Source organism: Chiloscyllium punctatum, chromosome 46 (genome assembly GCF_047496795.1).
Source record: "Chiloscyllium punctatum isolate Juve2018m chromosome 46, sChiPun1.3, whole genome shotgun sequence".
NCBI lineage: Eukaryota > Metazoa > Chordata > Chondrichthyes > Orectolobiformes > Hemiscylliidae > Chiloscyllium > Chiloscyllium punctatum.
The window spans coordinates 48,083,930-48,099,766 of NC_092784.1; the positions used below are offsets into that span (position 1 = coordinate 48,083,930).

Consider the following 15,837-nt stretch of genomic DNA (forward strand, 5'->3'; position numbering starts at 1 on the left):
CCAACATTATTTTTGCTTTTCAATGAACTTGATTGGGAAGTCTGCAGCATTTAGTTAATGCTTAGGTATCAACATACTTCATAATAAGAAGAAAATACTTCATAAGATGTTACAAAACGATATACTTCCACTGAGCCTAATTGATATTTAGACTGAGGGCATTTCCATGATACATGCCAGGCTGCATCTCCTGGGAAAGTGACTGATGTGCCGGAGTTTCAAGTCTGTTTGTCCTTGTTTCTCTGGGTTTTGATCATAGTTTATCTTCCATGGTTTGTTGCAATAGGACTCACCTACTCACTAGCAGTAGGTATCCTGCATCTGATTGCTAAAACTATTACTAAATTCCCATGATTGATGTCATTTTGACAATGTTGGGTGTAAATTTAACACAATGGTTACTGGCGCATAAACCTTTGAATTTAGGTATGCGTGAGCATTTCTCAAGTGCTACAATTTGAACAATATTTCAATGACCTGTATGATTTGGTATAACTTTGAAACTGGCATTTCAATCGGAGACCTCTAAGGAAAGGATTGCACATAAATTTTAATTATTTAAGATTCAATTGCTCGAATTTTATTCGCTTTTTGTTGGGGCAAAAGTAATTTTTAATGGTCAGTTTACTTGCTGTTCTACTTACACTAATGCTTTTGACTGTGGGGCTAGATCCTTGTATGGGGATGCCTCGTAAGGAAAAGAGAAGTTCAACAATAGACTTGGACCTGAGCAATTAGTTTTAGTTTGTGACTGGCATATCTTTGAAAGTAAATGCTTAAATCTTTGGTTTAGTAGCATTCAGATTGTTGTAGATTTGTATTGTGCACCACAATCTTTCAGGACCTAAATTGGTATGGATTTGTGTTCATAGAATTGTATGCTTTGGATTTATGAGTGAGGAAATGGTGCATCTGTCCTGTTTTTCGAGCAGTTTTTTTTTTTGGAGAATACTTTGCTTAGTGTTTATTTGAACCACTTTTCAGAATTCATTTCAGCCCTTAGTTTTGGAATTGAGGCATTGTATTTAGTCAGAAGTAATTTTTGGCAGATGAGGCAAACTGAAGTAACAGACTTTAAACAGTGCTTTTTAAATTTAGCAGAGCAGGAGCTTTTACTTCTGTTTTGGGAATGGCATAGCTGGCCCCTCAGTCAAAACTTTAGCACTCGTTGGCTACTTTGTTTGAACTTTTTTTTTAAAAGCTAAAAGATGAAATTTGTGAACTTTTTGGAAAAGAAACTGGAGTATGTATGCCAATTTTATTGTGATGAAACAATTCAGTGTTCCACAACTGTTTTTTTGTATGCAACTGTATATCTTTATTTATTTTGACTTTGCATGTTTTGTAATTGTGGGGAAAGTTTTTTTTGCTTTTTAAACCTTTTGTATTTTTCTTTTGACTTTGGGGTCACAAGGATTGATTGGAGTAGCTGTTTTTTTAAATATGCATTGCATGCAAGAGAAACCTTAGTTAAAATCTACATGTAGTGTTTGGCAGTTATTAAAATGAGACTGAAAGCTGTATTTCTGGTAAAACAGCTGTTTTAACAACTGGAGCTTAGAAGATTGTATCCTGTTTATCATGAAATTTTGCAGACTTTTTTGAGTTTAGTCAGTCTGTGGTCAGCTCTACCTGCAGCTTAATTGAGGTGCTTGTTTTTTTCTTCTTGTTAGAGATATTAGAGTGAGATATCATTAAACTGGGAAGCTTTTTTTTTGACACTGCATTGTGTCAATATTTTGTGCTCCATGCCTGAGAACTCCAGGTAGCCATAAGGCAAAGTTCTTCAGCATGACTGCCACTTGGCTACTTTTTTTTTTGCACGTTCCAATCAGTTTATGAAATTACTGTCAGTTGACCCACGGCCATTTCTTTTTGATATGGCTATAATCTTGAAAAAGAAACTAATCAAAATCTCGTGGGATTAGTTTTCCATTGATTTGCCATTTTGCAATCAAAATTGGTGCGCTTGCCACCTGTTCATTTGAAGGGGGGGTTTAAGCATATTTGATAAAGAACACTCTTGGATGTTGTCCTACTAATATGGTAATGAGTGGTCAGTTGCAAATCTGTCTCATTAGTTTTGCCATTTTAACTTGCATAGTTGAAATTGGTACACTGCATTTAAACAGTATTCCTTGCGTCTCTTGTAACTTGAACTCAAATCTTCCTAATTGAAAGATAGATGAAAGTAGCTTCTTTGTTAGCTTTAGAATTCTCTCTAATTTTCAAAAATCTCTACCCTGTTCTCCAAAGGAAGTAAATTCACAGTACAAACCCACTAATGTCTATCAACTTGTTCTCTTCCCTCAGAGAGTGATAAATGTGACTGAACAATTGCACCAGCACGGAGAGAGATACTTTGGTTAGGCTGGACCATAATCGACTTGGCTATATTTCATCCAGTCTATGCTGCACCCTGGTTTTTGAATGTTAATTCAGTTAGGCGTCAAATGTTAGACCATATTTTTCCTTTTAATCAGTACCTTTTTAGATTTAGTAATGTCTAGCAATGGCTGAAATGTTGTGGGGGGAGCTACATTAGTTTGGTGTGCTTGACCCATAACGTCTATTGTAGCCAACCATTGTGGTCAGACCTAACTCTTTGCGCTTTCTCGCGTGGCATGATCTGGTCACACCATGCTCTGGTATAGTGTGGTCCAACTTGGGAAACAAATGTAAGAGCATGCTCACACTCATTGGTACAGTCTTATTTTATTTTTCCAAAATACTCTTTCAAGTTGCTAAGGTTGTTTGTTTGTAGATATTCAAATGACAGTAACACGATCTTAATACTTACCATGATCCTGCAGTGGAGCTGGGGACAACGATTGATGAGCAGAAAACACATGAACATTTGCATCTTGGAACACGCAACATTGTAGGAAGTCCTGAGTATTTTTAATTGATCTTATATAAATACTTTCTAGCCACTTAGGTCAATTTTAATAAGTGTTTAGTATAGTACTCACGTTCAGCTGTAAAAATGATCCCATTTGTTGAATGGCATTTGGGATTCTTTCAGATGATCTTTCGAGATATTTGGCAATTTCCCATCTATGTTCAAAATTTGGTCCAATTTGATTTTGCAGACAGATTTTATTTCATAACCGATCTTTCAAAGACTGGATTTGTGATTGTTCTGCAGTGTTTGAATATATATTTAGCTTGTAATAAAACTTAATTTCATTGAGCATCAGAACAATATACTTAGGTTGTCTCCAAAAATTCAATCCAAAGTGCAGCTTTTGGTTATAGTCACTCAGTTATTTCAAATAATCTTTAAACGTGATTGTCATTGTGGGGAATTGTGAAGCTCTGTGAAATTTTAAGCTGATCATTTAGCTTGTCATTATTCATATGCCATTTTCACTGTTATCAATGTCCCTCTCAAATGAACAATTAACTGGATATAGTTACCAGAAATGCAGCTTTTGTATATATAAAAATATATTTTTTACTCTTTCTACTTTTCTAGTTGAATATGTATCTGATGCATGTTGACTTTATATTTGGGGTTAAATTATATATGTTTTTTTTTACTTTGTATAGTTTTCTACCTTTCATCAGTTCTCAAATAAAACAAGTTTACAAACCAGAATGTGCTTGCTTGGTGGGTTGAGTTGTGTACTGTATGGTACCATTTAGATCCCTAACTCATTGCAAATCTATAAGCAATATGACGTACCTCCATTGGGTAGGAGATTACCTCAACCGGTAAGTTGACAATACATCCAAAATGTAGGAAATTTGAAGCTGATCCCTTACCAGACACAATGTGGAGAAACTCCACAGTCGTAGATGTAATCTCTGTCCATTACATTTTATTCTAAAGTTTGAACAGAAGTACACAGCAGATCCTATTGGATCTATAAACAGAGATCATAATACAAAAATGAACAATGTGAGTATAGATCCTGCAGTTATGCAGACCTGTTTCTGTGACCTCATTTCCATGTCCATCTGTTTGCATGAGATTAATATCTCTATCCCTACCATGCAGCCAATACCAAGTGATAATTGTTGGAATTAATTTCAATCTTGCTTCAAATTACTGAAATTCATTATTGGTTTTGTTCTGATGTGACCATTCAATTTTGGATTTCAAGCAGCGTGTCCATCTAACACCAATCCAAATGTGATTCGATAAAAACTCTTTTTTACAAAGAACCCATAATATTGGGGAGGTGATGTTGGGGTGAGGGTAATTAATATTGCTAGAAACAAAGATGAACACACACACATCTCGATTTTAGAATTGTCAAATGTCTTTGAGTTTCCTCATTTTTGGAATGTCAGAACAACTTTACACATCTGTGGGGTATTGTAAGCAGCAAATGCTTATGCATCTTGAATGCTACCATTATTTTTGGAATTCCTATTTAGTGTAAAAATATTCATGAAAATGGTGAAGCATCACGTTTTGGGTACTTCTGAAGAGAATGATGATTTTTGCCTCTTATCAAATTATATGTAACTTTGGAGGATCGGGCACTTTTCACTTCGAGGTGGAGTCTAAAACACACTTGGGTCTGTTTGTTCCTTACGAATTGCCATGATTTTTGACTCTGCCATCCCTATCCCCAAGAAAATAGTAGTCCAAAAGCAATATGGTGATTTATTTCTGGAACCATTAGTTCCCATGTTACACAGGGGCTGACTTAGCCTCTATTGTTTCTCAGATGGTTCACAAAAATGAATTGGTTTACTGTGAAAGCAAACACGGCAGCAGGTTTATATAAGCTGGGTGTCACATGTAGGCAAATGAGTGACCAATTAAATATTCTAGTATTGGTGATCCCTCAATCAATGTTAATTAAGACCACAAGAACTCTTCTTTGAAAAGAAACATGGAATCCGTAATCCCATAAAGAAGGCTTTCCTTTATTGGAACATCTAAAGGCTGGCATCTTTATGCAGCTCTCTTTCCTTCTCTCCCTCCCCCCCAACTTGTATGCAGAATTCCTGGAGTTTGGTTTTCATGTTAAACATCTGAAGTGCTCATACAATCAATGGACTAAGTCAATGACCTTAAGCCAATTTTTATATTTATTTTGGGGGAAAAAAAAGGTCTTTAATAAACTGGAGTAAGGGCATCTTAAGCTGCCATGTTTAACTAGCTCCATGTCAAACTCTTTTAAATAGTCTTGAAAATAAGATGGAATGGCTAAATTTGGTGTAAATTATGAGGAAAACATTCCTATCAGCAATGAATTAAGTTGCACACTCATCTGTGTCAGAATATTTGGTTCAGGTCCCACTCGAGCTTTAAGCTTAAATCTAAGATGACACACCTAAAAGATGCTATATTGTCAAGCCAAAATCAGTCTGCACTCTTCAGACGCATGTAAGAATCCCATGATCAATATTTTTGCTTCAGTTGTAAGCAATAAAAACAGATTATCTGGTTATTATCAAATGCAAATTGACTGTCATTTTGATCTTCCAAGTGACTACACTGAAAAACCTTGGCTTTCAAGCCTTAATCAGACTGGGTAAAGTCATTCTATAGAAAATTCAAATTACATTCATTTGATGATTGAGACTTGACATTATGAACATGAGGTGACGACACTTTGAGCTTCAGAACGGATGTTTGAACTATCTTAATTGTCTCAGTCAGGCTCCGAAAGGCTGTCTTTTTTTCTTGGGGATGCCACGTGGCCATGCTGAATTAGCCATTTCTTTAAACGCTATTGGAAAAGTGCTCACTCTGAGGGATGCCTTCCTCCTCTAATCAACCTGTTCAGATGTTGTTACCCTATCTCGAGCAGATGGGATTTTGTCTCCAGGCTCGGAGGTAGGGACGCCGCAATTGTACCACCACCCCTTGGATGCCTCGTCCTCTCCTTGGAATGCAGAGAATAGATTCTGATTATGGAAGTTGATTGACAGTCACAATTGTAACAGTTACAGAACTCTGTACTGGATATAGAGGTAACCTATATAATATTCAGGCCAGTTATTTTCTTGGGATCTTCGCTCTTCCTTGTTCTCCTTCGCCTGCATCTTGCTCATCTCTCATATGCCCTTCTCTCCACTCCACCATATACATTGCTCCCTTCCTCTCCAACTCTGCTTACATCTCCACATCCCACTGTCTTCCCTTTGCGCCTCCTTCGTTTGGTTTCCCCATCCCCTCACTCCTTTACTTCCCCCTCATGCTTCTTTGTCCCCTCTCCCCTCCATTGACTCCTTCCCCTCGTCATTCCACTTCGCCCCCTCACTCCCACCCCTATCTGCACCCCTGCTTTTCTCTTCCATGCCCCCCCCCCCAATCCACCACTCACTTCTCTCTTTCTCCAACCCCCACGGATTCTCTCTCTTTCTCCCCTCTCCCCAATGCCAACCAACGCTGTCCTCTTCCTTCTTCCCCCCCCCCCCCCCCCCCAAACCACTGCTCCTCCACCACTGCATCCCAGCTTCTCTCTTCTACCCCACTTCTGACTTCCACCCTGCTGCTCCTCTCCCTTCCTTCCAGCTTCTGTCTTCTCCCTATCTCTGCAGCTCCTCTTTCTATTCTCTCTCCCCCCAACCTTCCAGCTTCGCTTTCCCCCTCCTGTTCCAGCTTTTCTCTCTTGCCACCCCACCATTTAGCTTCCCCCTCACCGCTGCCACCCCAGCTTCTCCCCTCCACCACACTTACTTCCAGCTTTTCACTTCTCCCTGCCCTTCAGCTTTCTCCTACCTTCCAGCTTTTCTCTCCGTGCTGTCCAGATTTTCCTGTTTCCCTCATCTGCAGTTTTTCTTCATTTTCCCCCCTCCCCACCTTACAGGTTTTCTCCCACCCACCCCAACTCAGCTTCTCCCTCCACAGCTTCTCTTCCACCACCCAGCTTCTCTCTCTGCCCCTCCCCCAGCTTATCTCTCTTCCCCCTAAACGCCCCAGCTTCTCTTCCCCGCCACTTGCTTCATGCTTTTATCCTGCCCCCTTCCCATTTCTCTCCTCAGACCCTGCCCTCCCCTTGGGCACACAGTCCCTTTCCTGTCCCTCTCCTGTCTTTCTCTATCCCCTGATCCCAAAGTTTTTGGTGCCATTTTACTACGTCAGGTAATCCCTGCTTTCATTTGAAATCTTCCTCGCCCTAATTTGAAAAGATTGCCATTGGGTTGCAGTGACCCAAGTCAGGGGGTTGCCCGGACATGATGTGTCTGTGCTTTTGGAGAGGAAAGATGTAATGATACAAGAATGTTAGGTAATTTGACCATGTTTATTTGTTAATTGTGCTTGCCGAAAATACCAGTGTGTTTGTGGCCGAGGCAAAGTGTACCTACGTGATGCAGGCTTTCTTAAAAGATGAGATCGCCTTATGTCAAGTTCTCAACAGCTATTTAAAGTATAGAATATTTTAGAACAATTCACATCTGAACCAAATTAGCTGCTGCTCAATATTTCTTCTTACCTGCAAAGAAACCCAAAGTGCTATTGCACAGATCACTGCTTACATCTCTCTCGTTCTGTTTGAATAATCAACAGGAGTTTTGGTTCATTTTAGCACCTTGGAAGTGAATTATGGCCCCTTTGCTTACAGTGAGCGCTCAAGTGTGATCGTGTGCACAGAAAACTAGAAATGTGCAAGTATTTCTGTTGTAACCTGAAATGGTAAATGATTGATAGATTCTGCAATTTTTTCTTAGTGTGAGTAAGTGTGTATTTTGATAGTAATATTAACATCTTAATTTTTATTTCATAATGTGCGCTCTTCCCCAAAACTTTGTCCTTATTTGTAAATTTAGTTTTGATTTTTCAGTTTTATCTCCTGAAGATGTTCAAGCATGCTTCCCTCTGGCTTCTTTGTCCCACATCTTCCAATGTTGCTGAGAGTTTGAGTGTTTTTTGCGAGATAATGGTGTTCACTTCAGTCTTCAATAACTACTAATAAGAATTATAAACATGCATTAACAGTAGCTGCTCATCTGGGAATAGTTTGTTAAATGGGGAGAAAAATTACTTCTTTTCACCAACATTCATCTGAACCTCTGCGATTATACATCAGCTGTTAAGGTACTGGGAGCAGGAACTCTGGAACTTAAGTGTAGTAATCCGTGTCATACAGCTGTTGGTCAGAAAATGCAATGTCTGGTCCTTCCCTGCACACTTATAACTTGCCTACGATTTGTCAAGTTAATTGAAAGAGACAATCTGTAAAAGAAGGAGCAGGTAAAAGGATAATTATTTACACACACATTTGGAAAGTCGAGGAAAGACAGTTCAGTTTTTGAAATGATTAACAACATGGAATCTTCAGGTCTACGTGAAATGATCAGACACGTCAAGCAAGAACCTCAGGATTAGTTTTTGAAGTAGTCGTGTTTAATTCTGCTTAAGTTACTAAATAAATCCTCTTGAATTCTTGCTGTTGTACATGGAACCCCATCAGTGGTTTACAAAGGATGCTAGCTGGGGAATTGCGAAATGCAATTTATACATTTATACATTTACATTCTAGTCCTGAAATATCAGAGTGTACTATTGACTGTTTGCTTTTCTGTGACTTCAGTTATTTTAAAAGGCAAATAGAAGGCTTAACCTGCTGAATTTCAATATGAGCATGTGTTTCTTGGGAGATCTTTAATGAATTGAATAACTCCTGTTGAGCTTTTCTAGCTGCTTTAATATTGGGATATCTGCTATTATCACTTCTGCGCAGTTTTTTTTGTGTAGATATAAGCAACATCAAAATAGTTTTTTGGTGTTCTGAATGGTTTTCTTGGTCAGATAATTGAGGCATCCCAGGTTTAGAATAGAAATTAACATGTCCAACTGCTGTGCATTACAGTAGCTAACAGCAAAAAAAATTTGTAATTTTTGGCAGTAGTCCAATTAACATTTCAAATGTTCTTTCATATTTAAAATGGATGGCACGGTGGCTCTGTGGTTAGCACTGCTGCCTCACAGCACCAGGGACTTTGGTTCGATTCCAGCCTCTGGAGGCTGTGCAAACTCCACACAGACCTTCTCTCCATGTCTGCGTGGGTTTCTTCCAGGTGCTGCAGTTTCCTCCCACAGTCCAAAGATGTTCAGGTTAGGTTAATTGGCCATTCCAAAATGTCCACAGTGTTCAGGGATGTATAGGTTAGGTGGATGAGTCATGGGTAAATGCCAGGAAGTGGGTTTGGGTGGGATACTCTTCGGAGGGTTGGTATGGACTTATTGGGCTGAAGGGCCTGTTTCCACACTAGGGATTTTCATTCTAAATTGAGGATAATGAAGCATCTGGAGGAAACCCAAGCAGACGTGTATGACTTTACCGAAGCAGGCGGTGGAGAAACTATTGATTCAGTTTACTGTCTCCAACCTTGAAGAAAATTGGAGGCTCCATGTCACTATCTTGATTAAGAAGGCACACGAATCCCAAGATGCTGCTCATCAGTTTGGCAAAGCGCATTGTATTGTATTAGAGTAGATGGCAAGCATATGTTATTACCAGTAGTCATGTAACATTCCAGAAAATGATTAGTTATTGCGAGAGTTATTGTACATGCAACCATAATGCAAATTACAGTATATTGCAGGTTTATAGGATGCTGGATGAGGCTTTATTGCTTTGCAGTTCATTAAATTTGAAGTTTGGGGTAATGTGCAGTGTTTGAGACTATACTAAAGAGGCAAAATCTGAGCAAGCTTGCTTGATAAATGACCCATTAAGGCAAAACAGAGAAAACAGTGTACCTTATAGGTACCAGTCAGGTTTATATTTATGTAACCTTTTCTAAAAAAGTCTATAGCCTGTTGAAACCTTTTCACATTCAGTAAAGCCATTTTGCAGTGAATTTTATTTTTATTCATTTTTCTAGCACGTTCCAGCTTTATGTCTGAACAATGTGCCAAATTATTTTTAATCTGTTTATACTAGTTTAATCAAAAATTCAACTTTAGTATGCTATTTCATGCAGAGTTCTCTCCAACGAATTGGTTTGTTTTGTGAAAAGTCTAAAATATCTCATGTTCTGTTTTAAGTGAGAATTTGCTTGAAAAGCACTCATTCTTAACCCATTCAACACTCTTCCCTCAGATTCTTCCTTGAAAGCAAACTTTGACCAAATTAGGATCATGTCTGATCTTTCCCCACTTTGGTACTAAATGTGTTCTGTGTACCTTGGCATGTTTTAAATGCAAGTTAGAGTAGATTTGAGTCGTTTATATATATGATGGTGTGTTCCATTTGGGAAGCTATCTTTTTGGTTGTCTAAAGATATGAATTTCATTCTCTTAAATCTGAGGTCCAGATTGTTGCTATGATATTTGTTTCTTGCCCTATACCAAATATTGTAATGAGTGGCACTTTTCTGAAAATGGTTTAGATAAGTTGTTAAAATGGTTTAGATAAGCTGTTAGAGAAAAGTTGGACCTAGGAGGGAGGCGATAACTAAAAATGTTTTTGTAACTGAACTATTCATTTGGGACCAGTGAATTATTTGAGAAAATCCATGTTATTTCCTTATTGTTTTCTATGCTAATATAAATCAGTTTTGTGTCTTAAGCACAAGTAATTTTGATAGCAATCAAATGTTAGCCATGGTGAAAAGATGTCATCATGATCCTATTAAAGTTACTGCATGATTAACAGCACCTTTTGTTGAAATGTGCTGTAAACTGGTTTGGAGGATGTCTTTGGAATCATTTAACTAGCTCCTTGCTGCAAGATAATACAATGAAACAATCCACTTAAATGTGTAATCAATGTGCTCTGAGGAACAATACAAAAAGACAAAACTGCATTAATCCATAATACTATTTGTGCACAGAGTTGTAAGCTTTTGAGTGGTACTTGAACCCCTGTGGACCTGACTGTTGTTTATATAATTTGTTGAACTGGAGTTTGAAAATCACCTAATTTGTGCCAAAAACAATCCTTCATAGATTTGATTTTAATTCTATTAATCTCCAAGACAAAATAGCATGTATCCTATTAATAAGACGCTAATTAAATTGAACTTTTCAACAGCTTCTGTCTCTGGTAGTATTAAATGAGGAGAAACTGATGCTGTGATTTGTTCATCCTTGGATCAGCAGTTGGAAGGGTAATGGAAAACTAATCTCATACAAACCCAATTAATTAGATACTGTGGCGCTCAAAGTTTGTTTTTCATGAGCAGACAAAATATTGTTTGCTCACTTAAGTTGATGTCTGCTATTGAATTTGAAAGACTCATTTTAAACCAGTTTAGAGGAATTTAGAATGGTCAGGTGATGAAACTGAGTTATTGATATAGAAAAGAAAACTGGCTAATTGGCCTACAGAATTGTAGGAAATGATAATTGCTTATCACAGCTGTCTCATGGTAGGGAGTCATTGAAGAAAGGGAGCCTATTGATTGACATGCTGCCTCTGCGAGAGAAAATGAGACCTAAGCCCTATTGTCGGTATTCATGCAGCAAAAAACAGGAGTACTTAGAAACAGGTTGCTAATGTTGTTTTGTAATGGCGGAAAAAAGCAATGTTGTAGGAGCAGAGGACAGCAATTGAAGCACAATAGTAAACTCCTGAAGTGGGAATCTGAACTGTCACGTTACATTTAATTCTTAAGCTTTGAGGGGATAGGTTAATGTGCAGCCAGTACATATCTTAATACAATATAATTAGTTGTTAGACTTTAATTACATGGTTGAGTCTTCTATTCATATTTCTATAAGATACCAAATGATTTACCATGAAAAGTAGAACTAAACATTGTACTGATGGAGAATTGGGATGTTCATTCATTTATAGAGGCATAATTCCAATCCCCAAGGGAAGGACAGACAATCCAGAAGGGTAACTTGGAACCAGGCAAATCATGCTGGTTGATGACACATGCATACCTTGTGGCTACAGGTGGATGCAATCAGGCAAAAATGCAAAGAAATTGGGGAAAATTTGTAATTTCTAGCCCTTTTTTAAAAAGAGAGATTCCTCCTATACAAAGGCTGCTATACATTTTTCTTGGGATGTAAACAACTCTTGCTGTAATCTGCTGTAAGCAGGTCCTCTGTTGGAGCTGTTTAAAGGAAAAAAAAAGTCAGCTGGAGCTCTTTTGTATACAGTATGGATTAGATGCGGTTGTCCGTCAGCCAGCACGTCTCAATTTCAACTCTCTTCTGCAGAGATGCCACCTAAAGCCAAACATGGCAGCCACAAGAATCGCTCTGGACGGGAGCAGAAGAAGGTAGGAATAAACGATGGGCTGAGACTGTGTGCTCTTTTTACTTTCGGGATGGGTTGGGGTTTTTAGCGTCTCTTCACTTGCTACTTTGCAAATTTACTTATTTTATGCAGATTTCCAAGATACTGTGCTGTTTCACTTGATTTTCTGTTTCTTCCCCCTCCATACCCCACCTTTTTAATGTTTCTATCACTGCTAGCCAAGACAACAGGCAGGAAGTCAGCTTTCCTGATATGTTTGCAAACAGGCCCATTTGTAATTCAAGTAATTTTTGACAAGTCGAGGAGGAGAGAGGAAAATATGGCCTAATGTCTCGGATGTTGCTTAGTCTTAAAATATTGCACATCGTGAAGGTGTAGGGGTTTAGTCTCCTCCATCACCTTTGCTCCTGGCCACAGGCTAATCTTGGTAGCACTGAACTCTGCTAATTTCACATCAGGGAAATCTGTTATCTGCTATGCTGGGCTTGAGTGACACCATCAAAGGACTTGTTTCAGTTTACTGCAGCCGTGGTCTGGTGCTGCAAAAGGACTGTTGAGGGATGGAATAAAGAAGAAAGCTGGAATATGTCATTTGAGAACTGTAATGTATTAATGTTTAAAAAAAGCCTTTTTTATCGTAGTCCTCCTAGAGGAATTCCCAAATTTAAAAGCTTACAAAAATGCTGCAGCAATGCTTTTCTTTGCCTTATGTTAAATTTGTTTGAAGAATGTAGAAAGTTGCGAAGTGTTTTGATTTAATAATTGTGACATGCTTGAAGATAATACTTCAGTGTCAACTTCTCTGATAAATGAATAAGTTTGAGATTTGCCAACACCTTTCTCCCCTAATATTTGTTTGCTCTGGTAACTAAACATCACCAAAAATCTGTAACTTGGAATGATGTACACTTTGGAGCACATGAGTAGGTCACTTATCCCTGAAGCCTGCTCTAATGTTCATTTAGATTATGGTTAACCTGTACCTCAACTCCTGTTTTCCTTAATTTCTTGCTTCCAAAAATCTATCGACTTCAGCCTCAATTTGCATTGGATCTGTTTCACAATATTTTAGGAGAAAAAGTTCCAGATTTGTACTATCCTTGTGGGAGAAGGAATCCTTGAATTCCCTTTTTAAATGGTTTAGCTCATTTGTTCATTCCTCAGGGAGAGGAAATAGGTTTTTATCTACCCAGTTAAATCTTTTGAACATTTCTAAACTGAGTGATCAGATCAATTCTAAATTTTCTACAGGGAGTATAATGTAAATTAGTGAATCACTTCAGTAGATGTTGTGCAGAACGCTGGTGAAATCCATTTACGCTATCGAGCTATATTAGCTTAAAGTTTACTGTAAAGCTTCAATCTTGCAAGCTTTTTTCATCAGATTCATTTATAAACTGTTTTAAACTATGCTTGATTGCCTGCTGGTAATGTTTTTCTTTTGTTATTGTGTGATACTGTGGACTTTAAAGGTAGGGGTCTATATAACCAACTAAGCCACCAAAGGGAATTTTGGCAAACCTGGATATTGGTAGCTGCAGGACGTCCTATGTCTGAGATTGCATTACTGTTGTTGGTTATGTAAAACTCTTGCTTTTAGAATGGCAATTGTGTAGAAGTTGGAGTGTTTGTCAAATTCCTGCAGAGTAAAACAGACTATACAGTATGTCATATGGGAATCAGTGATGTGCATGTTGGAATGGCATTTAACCTCTTGACTGCAGAGTCAACAATTCCAACTCTCTCTTCCCTGAAGGATGTCGATTTAGAAGCATCAATCTTGCTGATCCCAATCTTCCCCTGTCCTCACAATGCCTGATGCTGGGTAAGGCTGTTGTTGTAGCTCCTGCAGTTGCTTCATAAAGATAAAATTCAAGATGAGCTTTGCCATTTCCAGCATAATACCTCCAAGCATGGTGCACACTATTTTGAAGTTGCCGATCTTGTTCTTTTGGAGTACGTTTGTGTGATGCCATTTGTTAACACCAAAGAAACTGGGAGATGCAGTTTTAATATTACAATCCCTGTTTGTTGTTGATCCCCACTCACTGTACGCATCTGCAAGTTGAGGACCAAATGACAGGAATTTGGGATGGAGTGTTGTCTCATCTGGGTCACATGAGTATACCAGCAGTTTGTTATATTTAATGTATTAAACTTGGGAGCAAATATGTGGTGCTTAGCTATTGAGTGAGGTGACTGGCAGAGCTGAGGAGAAAATACTTGATATTTAATCAAATAATGAATAAGCCAATTCCAGAAAAATACACAAGGTATCTTAAAGATGAATAAAATATAAAATGCCTGATTAAGACCTAAAATTAAACCAATAGTATAATATTGATTACAGCATTTATTACTCAGCATTGTATAATGAAAACCTTTCTTCCCTCTTTTTCTGCAGCAGCATCACCACCACCACCAGCAGCCACAGTCGATGAAGCAGTCACCTCAGTTTATACCTACTTCTCTTCCGATCATGGAGCCACAGATATTGACCAATGCCTATGATGCCATGCCACACTTTGGGCCACCCATGATGCACCTTCCACACCAGAGTGAGCTGCAAACGCATTTGCCACCCGCTGCTGAGCAGCACTCTCCCCCTCATCTCTCTCAGCATTCGGTGGTGTCTCCTCCAGGTTCGTTCACATGATTGGTTTAATTTTTCACCTTTTCAGGAAGGTCCAGCATCACTCTTGAGAGGTTTTGTGAAGCTGCACTATTTCATGGCTTTTCTCCCTATGAACTTCCATGCTGGAATAAATGTGTACTGTGTCCACTTGAATTTTGACAAAATAGTCAATAGTCTGGTGACTTAGTGTGCTTTTTATTATTTGTTGCAAAACTGTTTGCTGAATAAATTATACTTATGGGTACATACTTACAAGTTGCATTAATTTTGTGTACATGGACCTTGCTTTCTCTACACACTGGAATCTGAATATTACAGCATGGGAAGAGTTTTTTTCAATCTGTAGTGTCCACATTGATCGTTAAGTGACTTTACTGTAATGCCATTTCCCAACATTTGACCTATACCCTTGTATGTTATGACATTTCAAATGTTATCTAAATGCTACTTCAATGTTGTACTGGTTCCAGCCTTTTCCACTCTTTAGACAGAGTTCTCGATAACCATTATCCTCTGTGTGTAAACAGTTCTCCTTCATTCCACTCTAAAGCTTTGACCCTTGTCTTAAATCTCCATGGTTGGTTATTGACTCCTCTACCAAGAGAAAAAGTTTCTTCCCGTCACCCCTAGCTATGCATGCCACTTTATAATTTTTCAAATCTCAGTCAGACGTCTCCCTTGGCTTTCTCTGCTCGAAAGAAAACAGCCCAAGTCTATCTAGTCTGTCTTTGTAGATGAAACACTCCAGTCCAGCCAACGTCCTGGTGAATCTCCCCTGCACCCCCTCCAATGCAATCTCAACCTTCCTATAATGTGACCAGAACTGCACAGAGAAGTCCAGTTTTGGCCTAACCAATGTTATGTACAGCTCCACCATAACCTCCCTGCTCTTAAGGTTCAATGTTTCAACAAATAAAGGCAAGTATCCCATGTGCTATTCCCAGTACCACTTAACCATGCTGGGTAGAGTGCCTGTGGGTTCCATTCTTCTTTGAAGAGATTGGGATTGAGAGACAGACCTTGGAAGCAGTAGAGAGGGATTTCCTGATAATTAACGACTGTGAAAAAAGCCTA

At 38.5% G+C, this 15,837-nt stretch overlaps 1 protein-coding gene across 9 annotated transcripts in view; it reads left to right on the plus strand.

Annotated features, from left to right (window-relative positions):
* Positions 1-15,837, plus strand: part of brd4 (bromodomain containing 4) — a 182,172-nt gene that overhangs the window by 147,688 nt on the left and 18,647 nt on the right. For 7 of the 9 annotated variants that reach the window (XM_072564153.1, XM_072564154.1, XM_072564156.1 and 4 more), the window contains 2 exons: positions 12,089-12,150; positions 14,533-14,770. In XM_072564153.1, coding sequence (XP_072420254.1) covers positions 12,089-12,150; positions 14,533-14,770 — 300 coding nt within the window. The remainder of the gene's footprint in view (positions 1-12,088; positions 12,151-14,532; positions 14,771-15,837) is intronic. The other 2 variants (XM_072564150.1, XM_072564152.1) reach the window with 1 other exon arrangement.